This window comes from Mus caroli, chromosome 3, assembly GCF_900094665.2.
Source record: "Mus caroli chromosome 3, CAROLI_EIJ_v1.1, whole genome shotgun sequence".
Lineage (NCBI taxonomy): Eukaryota > Metazoa > Chordata > Mammalia > Rodentia > Muridae > Mus > Mus caroli.
Genome location: NC_034572.1, coordinates 51846367 through 51864713, shown reverse-complemented (window position 1 = coordinate 51864713; position 18347 = coordinate 51846367). Strand labels below are relative to the sequence as shown.

The window sequence follows — 18347 nt, the reverse complement described above, 5'->3', positions numbered from 1 at the left end:
TCTCAATAAAATGATAATGAAAAATTAGGCATAACACTCCAATAAGAACACTGTGGTTGACTAGCATCAAAGGAGCATTGGTGGCCTTGACAAGAACAGCTCTAGTGGCTCTGTGGACCAAGGCCAGTTGGCACCACTGTGACAGCCCAGGAGAGCAGGGAAAGCAAAGGAGAAAGCTGGAAGCAAGGAGTGGCAGGGGTAACAAGACTTTGTTAGGGGAGAAGTGTTACATTTTATTATTTATTATATACTTACATGGATAATCCAGAGGAGAGGAGATATACAAGAAGTTGGGGGGGGGGAAGGACAGGGGGAGAATGGAAAACATTCCTGGGACAGTAGTCAAGTGGGGAGGCTGAAGGAGATATTAGCAGTAGACAAGAAGAAAACACTTTCTATTTCATTTTATTTCTAATTTATTAATGTCACTACAGAAACAGTACATGAGTGCAAATTCACAGACATCAAATATTACACTTTAAGCTAACGCACACCGCCAGACTACTGTAAACAGCTGGGTTAGTATCCTTCCAAACTCTCTATTTATATTGTACACACATAGTTATTTGCAGAAGTACACTATACAGTATTGTGTATGGCATGTTTTTTTTTAAACGTCAACAGTATCATGTGTATTACATGTATTTCCCCCCAAACTTTTAACAAATTTAACATTGCATCCTAGAGATCTGTCAGCATTCAGTCCTTCATTCTTTTTCACTGATACCTACCACTTTATAGCATCTAGCATATTCCATTATCTTGTTAGATTTTTATTTTTCCAATTTTATATTAGAAGCTGCCTTGTGAATATGTGTTTCTTTAGGGAGATACTAAAAAGTGGGTCCATTGGGTCACAGGGCACCTAAAATTTCAATTTTACTGGACATTAACCAGCTGCCTTTAGAAGTGGCTATGCAAACTTTACGACATCAGATTTCTGTTTTTCCATATTTGTCAGCTCTTAATCCTTGTGTCTTATGTTCACCAACTGGATCTGAGATAGCGTGTGTTTCATGTGCACTTTGCTTTGCTGAGGCTAAGCATCTCTTCACAATTTATTTGTAAAACTATGCACTTTCATGCATTATCAATGTTTTGAATTTCACAAAGTAGAAGACTCACTTCTAGTGTAGCTGGAATTTTTAATTTTTGTGAGAGCTAAGTTTACTTTCTTCAAAGGGTACACAGTCTCAATATTGCCTGTTGACTTAGCCATTCCTTTTCCACTGATCTGAACGGTAAGGCTTACCACTTACCTAGCATACAGCCTTGTATATTTCTCAGAGTTCTCAGTCCTACTGGAGATTCATTTTTGGCATCAGGTACCTGAGTTATTAACTTCATTCATTAAATAGCTGATTAGGACAGCCAAAATGCATGTTGCTTATGAGACGAGACAATATAATTCATGACATGGAAATTCTAGTCAAATTAGGTTAAATTAGATCAATTATCTACAAACTGAGAGTATTAAAAATGTGTAAACTTCTCTCTGAGATTAGTTCTTTTGGGGGTGACCTCCCAGGCTCAGTATAGGTGTGAAATCTTTTGTCTGGTCTCCTCTTTCCAGAAGGATTATTTGATGCTAAAGCTTTCTGACGATTTAAGTTATTTCCTGGCAATGGCAAAGGATTTCACATAACACAGCAAATTATTACTTAGAGAACCTTCCTCCACTGAACAAGCAAGGTCTATAAACTGTACTTATTGTGGATAAGCAACATGGAACTTCACCTTCTACTTTCACATTGGATGCTGAGATCCTGGGGTTGAAGAGGGGGCAAAGATCATGTCCTAAACAGCTTTCTCTCCTCAAACATTCAGTATGGGGTTAAGCACCTAAGTTAAGGTAAAATCAAACTGCTTTCCAACATTTCTAGGAAATAAAAATACAAATAAAGCCCAAATATTTCCCCAAACATCAACATACTTATCTGTGAAGACTACTGCCTTATTAAGGGATTTATATATTTTTTCAGTGAGCTAGAATTAGACACTGGCCTTGTATTTATTATATATGCCAAGTGTGGGAGATGTTTCCTTGTCTGCAGTCTTCTTTGGGTTTACCTATCAATATACTAATTGTAAGATGACAGAAACTATCATCTGGAAGACATTTTGAATTGCAGTGGGCAAGAGCACTTTGTGGTTGTTTTATGGAAATAATGAAAGCATGCAAATAATTGGCACTACAAGTAACCTTAACTTTTAATATGGGAAAGCTGAAGTGTGTCATTTAGCTTGTCTTAATCTCCAACCATTTTTTTTTCTAAAGTTAGCAATTTCCTTTCCTTCCTTCTTTCAGAGGAACATTATGGCTTCTGTGGGCAGGTCCTAGTCTGTAAACATACGGACTCTGGATCTCTGAAAGGCAGTAAGGAAACACTCCAAACTGCCTAATTTATCAGTTTCCCTGGCAAGAAAAGGAAACATTAAAGCTAACTCACTATCTAATCATGTTGAACAAGTTTAGTTTCCAAGTAAACTGTGCCATCACAAAATAAGAGCTTATCTTGCCATTACTATCACCGGTCCCTCAAACAAGAGAGAAAAGAAAAAGTGCAGGTCTGTGAACTTTAAATTTGCATTCTATAGTACTCACTTAGCAATTCTTCCATTTGAACATGTCAGACCAATATAGACCACTAAGGGAACTCTTGTATAATAACCCTTCACATATATAAGAAAAACATGCATGAAAAGAGATTGAAAGAGAAATTTGTAACCTATTATGGAAATAGGAGACAGGGATGTACCCTGAAAGATCAAATGGTGGGCCAATTGGTGCAAACATCAGAGGATATTAGTATTAGAAAATTGAAACACAAATTATTAGGGGGTCTTGAAGCAGGGGGCAGGAGAGGTCCGTTACTGTATTAGCAGTCTTGAAGAGCTGACCGACCTATGAAAGGTAAAGGAAAACCTATTCTTAAGGTGTATCTGCAAACTGGAGTCAGAATCCATACTATCTCTTCAGAAAGCAAGAGACTGGAAAGGTTTTGGAATTATGGCGGCCAGTCATTGGAGGAAAATTCAATTGTTTACCACTGGGCTAAGGATACAGAGGCCTAAAGTGACCAAATTCCTGTTTGCCCGACTCTTCGGTCAGATTCTTGCAATTCCTTCGACAGGAAACAAAGACCTTAATTTTCTAGAGATGCATGGCTCCTGGTATGAGACTGACTAAACTTAAAATTATTGGCTGAGGTGCTTTTTTTTTTTTTTTTTCTAAAGGGGGGAGGGGGGAGAGGGAGGGAGGGAAGAGAGAGAGAGAGAATATTGTACTGATTCTGGAAGTAGAATATTCAATAAACTTCAATTTGTCCCATGGAAATGCTGTCTCACCACTTTTTTGCATTTTTCTAAACTGTCTCCAGTTTCTACCCACCACTCTACCAAAGAACTGAATTGAGATTCTCCCACTGTCATCCAATGAATCATTCTTGTTAATGCCAAACTACAAACACTGATGGGGCAGTTATTTCTAGCTTCCCTCCCACAAAATTCTTTGCTTCTTAGGAGGCCTGTGTATGCTTTCAGAGCTTTGATTAGGCTTTTGTGTTTGGAACACACCTTTCCTCTTGTGACCTTCAAGAATTAAATGTCACCATTTCAGGAACCCCCTGAGAAAGACACCCTTTACTGCATTTGTCATTGGTTGGTTTGTGTAGCCTCAATTCAATTGTGAATCCTGGGGACTGGCCTTTCACCTTTCAACAGAATCACTGAAGAGAAACGAAATGCATCCATCATAAAGGACATGTCTTCAAGGCCTAATAGCTTCATCTAACAGTTTAAAATAGCAAAATGTTAATTCTCCAGCTCCCTGTGCTTTTTTGTTTTGTTGGATAGATCTTAAATTTATATTAGGACTACCTAAAAATAATTTCCTTTGGGCAAAGTGACTTTTCAACTGTACATGCAGTACTGTATTGGAAAATTAAACCAACATAAAGCTTATGTATTAGCACCTGGTCTATAGGTTGAGACAGAAAATTAAAGGTAGATGACATTCTTATAAGACTTTCCTCACAAATTGGAATTTCAACTAGTCGACAGTCTAGGTATTTGAAGACTTTAACCCCAACAAAAAACTAATCTAAATGAAGATCCTTAACAAACCTATTGAAATTTCTATAAGAAATTATTCAAATATGTCCAAATAAAAGCACAATACCTGGCTCACCTTTGTTCCTGACTCTGGAGTTTAGTGTGTCTCATGGGAATGGGAAACAGGTTTGGATGTAAACTTCATTACACAACTTTAGGTAGGGGACAAGGTAAGGAATCAAACTTTTGTATCCTAGGAAGGAATGAATATATAGGATAGGCACTCAATTGCATTTTTTTGAACACTGTTCCTTACGTATCACTGAGCTTCTTTATTAATATTTAAAGCTCTTAATATACACTGCCAATTTTCTTTCTGGAGAAAAACCCACCACACTACATTAATTCCTACTATTTAAAAGATTAACTGATTAAAGTGGTTTGCGTTTCTTAGTTTATCAGAAGTCAATTCTTTTGGAATCTTTTTTATTAACCATTTACTAGGAGTTTTGCTCCTTTTAAAAAGATACAAGTAGCAGCAATTGCTGTCACCATTTTTAACCTTAGAATATTAATGATTTCCTTGGTGGATACTATTATATTTTGCTTGTTTTTATATCCCTAGAATAAAAACTCATTTCTTGTTTTCACAAAAAACCCCTTTAAGTGCCAGGCATCAAATAGAATCTTGTGCATTCTTGGGCAGCCATCTGCCATTTAACCGTCTCCTTCTGAAACCCTTTTCTAACATTCTTTGTATGAAGCACCACACTATTAAAATGGAGGGCATGGAGTTCTCTTTAGGTTTATATTCCAACAACAGTTTCACATCCTATCTTGCCCATAGTGGCTCTACTAGAATCTCACTCTGAATCCGTACGGTTATTACATATTCAAGTCTACATACTTACCTAGTTCTTTTAAGTATTTCTAATATTACTATTAACATGAAAATTTTGTTTATTGAACATTATTTCTTGTAACACAACTAGAATATAAAATATTTGGTAATCTCATGTATGTTTCAATTTTATGCCTTCTGTTTGAAGCTAGAACGTTTCAAATAGATAAAGAACATTTAATCTCTTCTAACATGGAAAGCTAACTACTGTTTCTCATTAAGACTTAATTAGCTAGTGGGCTACCCATACAGGACATGTTAATTTCTACAGGCACCTTTCTGAATTCAAGTAAAAGTTTTGGTAGACGAGGATTTCCTATTTATATTGTTAACATAATATGAATATTAAGTACAAATATTGCTCACCATTCTTGTGTTCTTTAAATTATTTTACTTTGAAAATTTAAGAACTATCATTTTCATTAACATCATGGGTGTTCACTTAAGGAATATTTTGAACTGTGAAAATACAAATCTAGTCAAATTCTGAACACATATAGAGCCAAATATTTGAACAAAACTGTAGTTTAATTTCAGAAAATGTGTTAAAATATATATTTTTACATCAATTTCTGACATACACTTAATGTGTTAGTATACACAAAATGATGCTTTCTCTTGAAACTGTATTTATGAAATGTACATTTTAATTTAAATACTCAGTATACACTGCACTTAATCTGCATGTTGCATTTATTAAATACATTAAAATCTGCAATGTAACAAAACGTTTTCTGCATATGAAATTCAAAACACCATTTTAAATGAACAAAAGATGGCTCACTTCATTTTTGTTTCTGTACAACTGGTGCATTGTACACTAGCTCAGCTCCACCATACGCCCTGTTCGTTCTTTTTTATTTGACATTGTTCACAGACTAGTACACAGTACAATAAGAGTGCTGGATAAAAACATGAGGTACGAAAGTGGTTCAAAGATTACAGGCCATGCAGATCATGCTAGACAGCAAAGAAAATTGTGACCAAGAAAACACTAAATAAAAATACATAAAGAATGTGCATTATAAAACAAAACAAAACTCCATTACACAGCTTTGCTTCTTTGGTTACAAAGTAGGTTGAACAATTTCACAGCTTTTTTTATTCCCACCCAAAAAAAAAAAAAAAAAAAATCATACGAAATGTTGAAAAGCAGAGGAATCGTGGCAATTTCTATTAGAAAGTAGAAACAAATGAACAAAGTTTTCTTCATGAAAAATAGCCCAATTATTTATTATATCACAATAACTGGTGACTACCTGTACAGGTGCACTGTGTTTTTCATACTTACAACTATACAAAATTTACATTCAAGCTGGATCTTTTGAAAATAAATACCAACGGTAAATTGCCATTAGTGTTAGAAATATGCCAGGATTCTTTTGTTCAATTATTGCCTAAACGTTTTTATTTTTTAAATGTAATCCTGTCGTTCAATTCCTTTACTGATACTTATAATTATTCAAGAAAATTAAAAAAGTTCTGTGACATTGTTCATGTACAATATGAAAATAGCAGCCCTGTAATAAATAAAACACAAAATAAATGAAAACTTATGTAGGCAAATGTTATTGATATTGAAAGAAAAGTGGCTCTTTAGATGAACTGTTATTTATAACGTGACAGGAAGGCTCAAGGTACATCCATGGGTGGTAAGAAACATGGGAGAGCCACCAAAACTTTTAAAGATCCCACTCATGCGCACATGTAGAATGCAGACTCTCCTTGCTTTACTAAACCCCATCTAGTATTCTCCTCGTGTACTGATGACACACAAGTGGACAGCAACAGTGCTGCATGACATCTTAGAGGGAAAGCTCCTGTAGAACGATTGTCTAATACTGAAAAGGCCAAGCACACAGCCGAAGCATGGCTACTTGCTTTCTATAAAGTGGAAAGAACACCAGTGGCACACAAGGAAAGATTGCTTTCAGTTTTTTCCTTAACGAGGCTTAAGAAAGCTTTATGCTGAGGAGACATTCGGCTGCTGTGGAGGTTGCGTTGGCTGAGGAGGCTGTGCTATCATTGCTTGTTGTTGAGAAGTGCTACCAGGATTGGCCTGTTGGGCTGGGAGTTGGGACAACTGATCATTGTTTGAAAGAGATTTTAACAGTGCATTTTCTCGTTCAAGTAAAGAGTTTCTTTCCACTAATTCTTTTATTTGCTCCTTTAGAACTTCCACTTCTTCTCTTACTGCATACATCAAATGGCTTTTCACCAGATCCTGTGAAGAACAAAATTAGGAATGTCAAAAAAGAGTTGAGAAGAGTTAAGAGCTACTTAGTTCTAGACTATTTGGGTGCCTCATAAACACTAAATAGCTTCTATATTTTGCTTTTTAAAAGCAGTTTTCTCCTCTTGGTCTTTAATGTTTCTGTGATATCTTAACAGGGCCTGTGGGAGATGGGGTGGAAAAAGTCTCTTTTCCAGCTAGTATAGAAAGTGCTCCCAAAGTTTAGAGTGAGCATTTTAAGATGCAGAATAAAGACAGCAGAGAAGTAATATTCCAATGCAAAGCTCTATGATAATAAACTAGTCACAGGCGTATTTTAGAGTCTGAAGTGCCATATAGCCTCCACTTTAAATGAACAAAAGGCTGAAGCTTTTCAGATGAGCACATACTATACTGAATTAGGTCTTTCCCTCTTATGGTCTGGATCCATGGTGTGGCACAAAGTATGACGTGCTCAGACAGACGGACATCTGGTATGTGTGGATTAGAAACTTTCTGTGTCCTAGCATTTTTAAAATTTGATACTGAGAGGGAACTTTGGGCTTAAAGAAATTAAGGTTTCTGCTCTCTGGCTCTGGAAGATGCAGTCAGCCTGACCAACAGTGAGGTGAAAGGACAGCTGGGAACCTACTTACCATTGCTTGTTCTATTTTGTTGTCAATGGCTACAACACCGCCCCCAGATGCACTGGAAAAAATTAGAATATTTCATTAAATTATCCTTAACACTTTAACCATCCAACTCTTAAAATAATGTATAAGATATTTGTGTTTACCCAATACCAAATGTGATAGCCTTAAATATAATTTATTAACTTTTTTACATGAGGATCTTGGTACATGGCAGTCTTCTAAAAATAATTTATAGTCCCAATATTTACAATTTGTCTATGGCATGTATATGCCATTTTAAAACTCCCAATTTTCATTAGGAGTTTTTTCTCTGATGGTCTTAATACATTAAAATTCAGATGACTTCTTTCTATCAAGTTTATATTTTAACATTTGTTTTTTAAGTGTGTAGGAAGGTCTTCTAAAAAGAATTCAAGAGGATTTTGGAAAAGCTGGTTAAAATGGAATTCAGTATTCTGGTAGACCTATGTACTTTGATTATAGGTTACCTGCTGGCAGACAATCACCTAAGAAAAGCATGTTTTTCCTGAGAATAATCAGTTGTCTGGCTATTAGAGATCCCAAATTCAAAAAGTACCTGAGCACTTATGACACAGAAGATTAAATAATTGTTTTCTATGATTTATATCCTCCCATTGTTTAAGTAGTAAGCGTAGCAATAATCTATACATATACTCACTCGTTAGTATTTTTATAGATTTTTGAAAGGCAGAATTAGTTTAAACTTTTTGTTTTGAAATAGTCTCTTAAAAGAAATCTGATACTTCTTTGAGTTAACATGAGATCTTTAAATATAATTTTGGAATAAAACATTACTTACAAAGTATACTATAGCTGACAAGAGTTTGGGATGTAAAATATGAAGACTACTCTTCTTTGAATGGTATGGACTATTAGAAATATGCCAGGTTGAGGTTCAGAACCATTCTTTTCCATGTACCTCTGAGATTATAATCCAAGGAGGCCTGGCTGTCATGCCAGGGTCTGCTACTCACTCATGTATTTAATGTCTCTGGACCTCAGTTTCCCTCTCTGTAAAATGAATGAGGTCAGTCCCTACGCTTCAATGGACTTGCCACTTTGGTACTTTCAGCCAACATATAGAAAATGCACTTAGTAACTAGTGTACTAGTTAACTTTTTGCTGCTGCTAAGATGAACAGGTACTGTATACTTAAGATCTTGAAAGGATATTCACTAACCAACACTGTTTATACACTGGACTTTCAGTCACTGGAGAAATATGTGCAAATATAAATAAGATTACATGTAACTAAATTACTGACCAACTATATAACCTATAAGGCTTTGGTGTAAAAAAAAAATCACCACAAATAAAGATGGTGACAGGTATTTAAACTAGCACTTGCTTGAGAATCCTAGTTTACCTTTTCTGTATTATTACTTTTACCAAGAAAGACTTTTACTTTAAGTCCTTTCATGGTGTGAAGACATCCTATTCCTTTGATACATGTGGCTTAAATAGACTACTTTAAAATGTTACTAACCAGTTTTATACATTAGCAGTTTAAAAAATTAAAGAAGGAGTTTATTATTTCCTTTCCTTCTTAATTAAAAGGAGTCAATAAGTTTCCAAGTCATTACTACAACTAAGCAATAGTAACGAGCTTGCAACACTTTGAATGCTGACCTAACAAATTCTTGTCCTGACTCTGATCTCATTGCAGCAAGGAAGAAATGGATTTACAAGCTATAGAATGATCATGCTAAAGAAAAGTGGTCTGTTAGGTCTCAACATTTCAATTTTGTTAAGCACTGTGCTCTAATAAGATCAATCACACATACAATTACTATTTTAATGATATTCAACAATTTATACTAATTAAAGTTTCTCAAACTAGTATACACCAGTCTCTAGGAGTCTAGTATAAACAGACTGCTGATCCTGTTGCCTAACTGTTTTAAGAACCACTGGCTTACAGTGAATAAATGTTATAGGAGAAAGAGTAAACAAAAACAAACAAAAACCCCAATCCTATTGGGGTAGGTAGGGGGTGGCAGTTAACAGGGTCTTACTATGTAACCCTGGCTGACCTGAAACTATGTGGACCAGGCTGGCCTCAAACTCAAGAGATTTATCTGTCGCTGGCTTCCCAGTGTTTTTATCAAAGGTATACACCATCACGCACAGCAACCAATCCTACTTTTAAAGCAATTTAATATATGAAATTCTTCATGACTTTGACCTTTGCTGTAGATGGTCTCTTATCCCTTTTATGTGCTCTGGTCTTATGTAATATTTATAATCTGATACATATGTTTTCTTGTGTTTCCTTCACTTTGCAGAAACTTCTCTGGATGGAGATACCTGTAGTTCTAATTTATGTGGCTTTAACTTGTTCTTTAAGGAGTGCAGGGCCATCTCTTTTTGTGATATCTTTTACTGTCCTATAGTATAATCCATTATTCTATTCCAGCAATATGTGTGCTTTAAATTTTAAATAGTGCAGGAAGATACCACAGCACCATACCAAATTCTTGCTCCTTAATATACTCATTGAATTCTGGAAAATTAGTATAGATTTTTTTTTCTCTACCTCAAATAGGCATTTTATGTCCTAATCCTCTGAGGATTAAATGAGTTTAAGTATTATTTTGCATAGTTCCTGGCACAACGAATGATCAATGCAAAGTAACTGTTTTTACTATATTAATAGAACTACAGTTGATTTTATGAGATTGAAGTTCTTGAGGGAAGTTCAATTAGCTTTAGAGAAGAACAGTGCCTTGACACATAAGAGCTCAAATGCATTCTGACAGTAATTAGAGATAACAATAATTTGATTTCAAACACTAATGGCTTGTATTAGGAAGCGATGAAAATTCTTTGGATTCAAATTCGTTTTCAAAGTGAAGTTAATCTTAACCAGTATTAACTGGTTAATACTGCATCAACGCTATCTGGGAACTTACTAGAAGTGGATATATATGGATCTGCCCTAGAACTACTGAGTCAGCCAGACACTCCTGGAGGACAGTTAATGAATTTAATAACCCCTGTGAGTGATTCTGATAGAAACTTAGGTTTTGGGAACCACCATTTTAAATGGCCAGATTTATAATGAAGGTACCAACACTGTTAAGTTTTAAGTAGTTTCAAATGAGGTGAATGTTCTCTGCAGTGCTGAGGCCAGAGATTCTGCTTCCTTTAAAATGAGACTGACGAATGAAACAAAGTATTTTTCCCTTCGATTTTTCTTCATCTAATGTTGATTTATACCTTGATTATTTTCTTACTACAATCACCATATTTTGAACAGTTTCAAGTTCTAAACACCTCAAGGTAATATTTTGTCTTTTTGACTTTTTTTTTGCAATCTGTTCATATGGTTTATCTATCCATTATACAATTAGGTACCCCTAAATATAGTGTTGGAATAAATGCAGTGTAAGAATAAACCATGTGTTTTAGATTATGGGGTGGTGTGTGCGCACGCACGCGCACACACACACTCAAACTTAAGTCCATTTTATAAATCAAGTGCTATTATTACTACCAGAAATACAGGGAAAAATGACAAGCTCAGAATCTTCTTGCTTTAAGCTATTATTATAAACTAGAAGTGTAAAATGAAGCCAAAAGTTAATTTTCAAATATGGGCAACATCTTTTAGGGAAAAAAAAATCCTGATTAGCATTTATTAACAAGTTAAAAGTGCTAACAGAGTCAATGAACAAAAATACAGGATATTGAAAGATAAGAACTATTGAGCTACATGCCTAGCCCTGAATTTAATGTTTCAATAAAGCTAATTACAAATCTTGTCAAAGAAAGCAGAAGTCAAAGTAACCATGCTCCATTAGGTAGTGTGCCTTCTCGTCTGTATCATCACAGCTGGCTCCTACGAGCTGCTTTTCTTCCTAGGTTTTTCTTACTCTTTAGCACCTGGTCATGATCAAGTATGTGTAGCTTTACCAAGAAGATAAGAAGGCAGAAAGAAACTTGGACTTTACAAGTGAAGACAAGGTCATCCAAGTTGATTTCATTTTTTAAATGACATGAGAGGTAACCCTTTGCATAATCTATAATAAAGTAGACTGGCTTGGAATAGTTTCCTGTCTGAAATAAGTACAGAAACAATAGAAGAAAAATGCAAACATATTTCTCCAAGTGGACATAGTGCTTTGACATTTAAGAGCTCAAATGCATTCTGACAGTAATTTGGTTTCAAACACTAATGACTTATACTGAGAAGCCATGAAAATTCTCTTTAGTTCAGATAAACTAGTTTTCAAAGTGAGGTTCCTTTCAACATTACCTGAGAACTTGCTAGCAGTGGATATATCTGGATCTGCCCTAGTGCTACTGAGTTAAAACACTCCTGGAATGAGGACAGTTAATGTATTTTAATAACCTCTCCAGTCTCCTGTCTTTTCTCTATCTAAATGCTAATGAACAAAATGATAAAGCAGAGGAAGTTTATGACAATTCCATTTTATGGCAGGCCTATAATTATCAATAAGCCTGGGCAATATTCACATTGTATAAGTAAGGAAACTAACATGGACCTAATGTTAAATAAAATCTACGACTTTTTCCTGAGAAAGACTATGAAAGAAAGCACCTATCTATAGTGACTTAAATAAATCTTGAGCTGTGTGTATTAAAGAATGCTTAAAATAAGCACTAAATGTTAGCTGTGAAACTGAGCATGGATCCAAAGATTAAACAGTGTTCATAACATGTTATTTATCTTATCTAGCACATTCCCGGAAGTAGTTCCACTCGCAGAATTAGGGAGGCAACTTCTTAGAAAAGGCATTTATTTATGTGCTCAATGATCTTTGGACAACCAGCATAGTCTGCTTATTTGCTAGGAACTAAAAAATGTTCTTGCCTGTCAGAGTTAATATATTAAAATTCTATGTGTCTATAAATCAAAAAATATAGAAAAGTTACCTTGTTTTTACTCAAAGATCCTTTAAATTTTCTGTCCAGTCACATTCATAGTGACACAAATACAGTAAAGACATTTTCTTAAATTACAGAATTAAATCTTCTGTAAGAAGAGTCAGTTACTTTGAGTAGGCCATTCTGATTCTTTATCCGTAAGCTACCTTCTGCAAACCAGGTAAAAGTGACTTCACCAATCATGACAGGAGCTAAGTCCTATACCCCTCAGAAATCATACGCTGCTTACAGTAGGTTATTTATCAACTTTATTCCTACCATTCTCAATAGAAGAGATATAATAATAGCATTATTACTAAAACATTAATTGAAACCCAGGTAGCATTTTGCCAGTCTTTTAAGAAATGCAGTTATTTACAAGACTGTAAGTTGCTGATTGAAGACTAAATCTAATCAACATAAAGTTCTACAAAACTGAAGGTTAAATATATTTAAATACTTAAAAATTATTTAAGATTATAATTACACCATTTCCTCCTTCCTTTTCTTCCCTTTGAAGTCTCCCTTTCCCTCTCTCTTTGCTGTCTTTCAAATTCATGGCCTCTTTTTTATTTTGTTGTTGTTGCTGTTGTCTTTCTTTTCTTTTCTCTTTCTTTTTCTTTCTGTTGTCTTTCTTTTCTTTTCTCTCTTTCTTTCTTTCGTTTTTGTTTTGGTTTTGGTTTTTGTTTTTTTTTTTTTGAGACATGGTTTCGCTGTATAGCCTTGGCTGTCCTGGAACTCACTTTGTAGACCAGACTGTGCTCGAACTCAGAAATCCACCTGCCTCTGCCTCCTGAGTGTTGGGATTAAAGGCGTGTGCCACCACCCCCTGCTGCTGTTGTTTTTCAAGACAGGGTTTTCTCTATTTAGCCCTGGCTGTCCTCTACCTAACTCTTGCCTCTTGAGTGCTGGGATTAAAGCCACGGCCAGCTTAATCATGGCCTTAAAAAAATGTTACATACAAAGATGCGGACACACAAACAATTCTAAGCACAACCTTTGTAGCCCATATAGTTTTGCTTGGATGCAGGTTTTCAAGGCTATCTGGTAGTGGGTAATTAGTCGTGTGATCTTCTCTGGAGAAGACTATTTTCTCCAAACTTACAGAGGCCTAAAATACTTATAATTTAACAGTTAAAAACAATTAATTCTCCCCTCCCCTGAAAGGACCAAAGAAAATTCACACAGAACCAATCTCTAGGCAAATGCAACTCTTCATCTCCTGTCTTAAGAAGAAAATATTATGGCTAAGTGATTACAGTGCTTGTTTAACCTATGTGAAGTCCTTGGTTTATCCCTAGGAAAACAAGACAGGGAGAGCATGCACATGCGTGTACATGTGTGTCGATGAGGCAAATTAGTTAAGCATTCAAATTTTTATGTATTTTGTACTGACAAAGTGATCATAAATTCTACTAATATAAAACTAATAATGTGCTTTAATGATTAAAAATTTCCAGAAAAATGTTCAATTGAGATTTCCATTAGTAGTAACCTAAAGTAAGAAAAGGGGCAAGAATTTTAATATGGTCTCACTATGCATCCCAAACTGACTTCAAACTTATGATTCTCTTCCCTAGGTCTTATAGATACTGGGATTACAAATATGCGCACTCATGCCTGGATCACAGTGATTTTTTTTAATGGCTATTATTTATCTTGAGCAAGCAGATATGAAGGCTATTATAAGATTAGGTGTTATTACTTTCTAAAGTAACCACAGTTAACAAAGATGTAAAAAAGGTTTTCACAAGGAAGCTTTGAAAACTGAGGTAAGTACTTATGCAAAGACTGATATTCACCGTTAGCACTTTCTATAAAAAATTTGTTCACTAATCCTTCAATATCTTTTTTTTTAGAAAATTCATCAGCTAATTTTTCGGTCAAATTCCTGGCCAGAAAAGCAAATGTTTAAAAGGAGAAAAGAAAACATGTGGATTGTATGTACCTATGTCAGGTTCCTAGTTTAGATATTAAATACAGTCATAGAAGATTATCCATGGAAGACATTGGTGAGTTAACAAGTTTTCTATTTATATGTGTGTGTTTATGTGAGATTTCTTATATTAAAAAAATTAAAGACATGCACATGGTAAGAAAATAAATCATATACATATATACATACATATACATACATACATGTGTGTGTATGTATGCATGCATGTATGTATATGCAATCAATTCAATGTTCCTTTCCTAATTTGGCCCTCTTTTGTCTAAAGTCAACTATGTAATTTATATCAAGGGGTTCAAAAAAAATTAAGAACAGTCTACTTATGTCTGAAACAAAGCAAAAAAAGTCTTTTATAATTTTCATACACACACACACACACACACACACACACACACACAGAGCTATCTAAAAGACTCCAAACCTAACAGAAATAGAAAAGAATTCACACAGCTTACAAAAATATTTGAAAAGGCCAGACTGATCTACATGATTCTGTTTCCCCAAACAAAATACACACACACCAAAATAAGACATGAAAATCATAATAAATCATAATATATAAATTAAAACTATAACATTTTTCAATTTAGATATTCAATCCAACTTTCCCTTTCCTTTATTTACTCTTTATTTATCCACTCTTTGAACCAATAATCCTATATCTAAGAATTTATCTCTTAGGTACACATACAGCATATTTACATGGCCACTCATTACAGCACTGTATGTATGTATGTATTTGATATTTTATGTTTATTTTATGTGTATGAGTATTTTGCCTGAATGTATGTCTGTGCACTGTGTATGTACAGTGCTCCTGGAGGCCCAAAGAGGGTGTCAGATCCCTGGGACTGGAGTTACAGATGTTGTGAACTACCATGTAGGTCCTGGGAATTAAACTAAGGCCCTCTGGAAGAGTAGCCAGTGCTCTTAATGTCATGCTATTTCTCCAGCCACAATTGTACTGTTTTAACAGCAAGAGTTCTATCAATGGAAAAGTGGTTAAATAACAGCTGAATGGTATGCATCTCTAAAAAAGCAAACACAAAGACAGTTTGTCTCACAGCATAGCAATATATTTAACTGAACATATCTCTGGGTCAGGGGGTGCTTTATTTACTGAGGAGGGGTCAATGTACAGAACATCTTTAAAATTATTGTCTGCACAATATATTACCATATACACAAATACACAAAGGAGTAATATATCTTGTATATGCTGTGCCAATGTACAAAGAAACCAAATAAACATACATAAAACCTAAGAAGGAGAATGTTTGGAAAGGTGGGCAAAGAGAACATAGGTGACTAGTTTCACTGTATGTTCAAGAATATAAAAAAAAAAAAAAAAAAAAAACCAACACTCAAAAATGACTTAAGTTACCCTGTGCAGCATAAACTTAAGACATGTGTCTATGGCTGCAGAAAAAACTAACAGGAAAAGGGGAAATGATAGAAGTAAAGGAGGAGCTAGATTCCATTGCCCCTAGGGATTACTTCATCATGCAAAATAGAGCTTTTTCTTTTTACCTTTCCACTTAATAAACGTGTGTATATGTGCATATACCAATGCCAGTCAGAGGACAACTTGAGAGAGTATGTTCCCTCCTTCTGCATGTGGTTCCCAGAGATCAAATTCAGGTTCTTAAGTTTGGTGGCAGCACCCATATTCCTTGAGCCACTACCATCAGGCATTTAAATTTTTATTTATTATTGTTATTATATGAGTGAGGGCAGGAGCACATGTGAAGACAAGACAACTGAGAAAATAGAATCTCCTCCTCCTGACTAAGTTATAGCGATGGAACTAAAATTTTAGGTTTACAAGGCAAACACTTGTACCCACTGAGCCATCTCACTAGTCCAGAATAAGCCACCTTATTAAATATATGAAACAGAAGTTACTGTGACATCTATAATTGGCAAAACTACGATCCCTAAGTTTAGGAGAGCTGAACATATTTAAGAACATAGCTTATTACTGTTAGCTCTGTCTATCCAGTCTATATTTACACAACTAAAATAGCTGAATTGTAAAGACAAAACCGGATTAATAGTATCTATCTGTTTGGTTTCTCTCTCCAATTCCATACTTGGGGGTGGTAGAGTCATCCTTGTATCTGTCAGTAAAATTCTGATATAGTTCTTCTGTGGCGTGCTTTGTCCCAGTGGATAGAAGGGCAGAACCAACTACAAGTTCTCTGACCTCCACAGGTCATGTCCATGGCACATGTGTATTCACACACAAAATAAGTGTAAATAAACTAGTGGAACTAATTTTTTTTTTAATTAAAAACAGAGTATGTGTGAATTATACCTGGAATAACTGAAAATGATATAAAGTGATACTTAAGTATCTGTATCCAAATATTTCAAATAAGTGAAAGGGGTTAATATCTTATTACTCGAAGTTAAATAATTTGCTATTATAAGAACATGGGCGAGTAAAAATATATATATAAAAAAAAAAGAACATGGGCTATCTACTCAAGATGAATGATGTTATTCACTACCATACTCCCTCCCCAAGCCCCTTCCTTTCTTTCCACATGTAGTTAGGGATAGTGTCGAATTCCCAATCCTCCTGCTTCCACCTCCCAGAGCTAGGACTACATGGCATACACCATGATGCCAATTTATGTTGCACCAGGGGATAAGCTCAGAACTCTGGCAAGTACCCTACCAACTGAACCCTCTACTTGCTTCTTACCCCACTAACATCATGAAAGATCCAAGAAGGCTTAAAGATTACTTCATCCTTCTGAATCAGACTGAAACAAGGAAGGATGTGAGAAAGGGGCAGGAGGAGAGTGGCAGTTTCACTAACGCTGGGGTGCTTACATTTAAAAAGGCTTTCCTGATTTCATTATACTTTTTGCACAGCAGCAATTAAGTAATCTGATGATATACTACTAGTAAGAAGTGAATGCTACACACCAAGGGGCTTAAACTCAAAAAAAAAAAAAAATTAGCGCTATAGTGATGAGTAGGTCTGTATTTTAATAACATCATCCTTTAGTTTGTTAGGGTAGCTGGCTTCTAAGAATATTGGTAAACCTTAAAAGCAAAAACCAAGTAAAACCTTTTCCATTTACTCAAAGGTACTAATTATATAAATGACATAAGCCCAATTGTAAAAAAATCTTATATATCAAAAACATGTAAGGAGTTAAAAGATTTCAGCTGGGAAATGAATAAACATTAAGAGTCAGGCATTTTATAGTAGAGATCAATCCTCCTCCTCTCATAGGTTTTTTCCCCCCTTAAGTGAGAGGAAATGATAGTATTCTTTCATTACCTAGTGTTCATGGAAGTTTTCATGGTATGCCATGGTAATTCAGGTTATGTGAATAGAACCCGAGAAGAACTATGTCAGAAAGTGTAGAAATAAAAACATACAAATGTATGTTCATCCCAATTCCTGTTCCATTTTAGAAACCATGAACAGCAAAAATTTCAAACAGTAGTGGGACATAAAAATAATCTTCTGCAAATAGCCATATCCATTTAACATTAGCTTGGGAATTCTCAGCAATAACAAAAAGATGCCTCCTCTCCCTGCAAAAGGAACTAGGCTATTAATAGAAGCCCCTTAGATTAATTTCAAAAGGTAACTATTTATTTATTTATTTATTTATTTATTTATTTATTTATTTGTAGCAG

General features: G+C 35.0%; 1 protein-coding gene across 2 annotated transcripts in view; it reads right to left on the bottom strand.

Annotated features, from left to right (window-relative positions):
• Window positions 1-5583: 5583 nt before the first annotated feature.
• Tsc22d2 (TSC22 domain family member 2) overlaps window positions 5584-18347 on the bottom strand; it is a 46620-nt gene continuing 33856 nt past the window's right edge. For both annotated transcript variants that reach the window (XM_021158908.2, XM_021158906.2), the window contains 2 exons: window positions 7823-7874; window positions 5584-7178 (listed from right to left, as the gene is read on the bottom strand). In XM_021158908.2, the coding sequence (XP_021014567.1) occupies window positions 6918-7178; window positions 7823-7874 (313 nt within the window). In that variant the 3' untranslated portion in view covers window positions 5584-6917. The remainder of the gene's footprint in view (window positions 7179-7822; window positions 7875-18347) is intronic.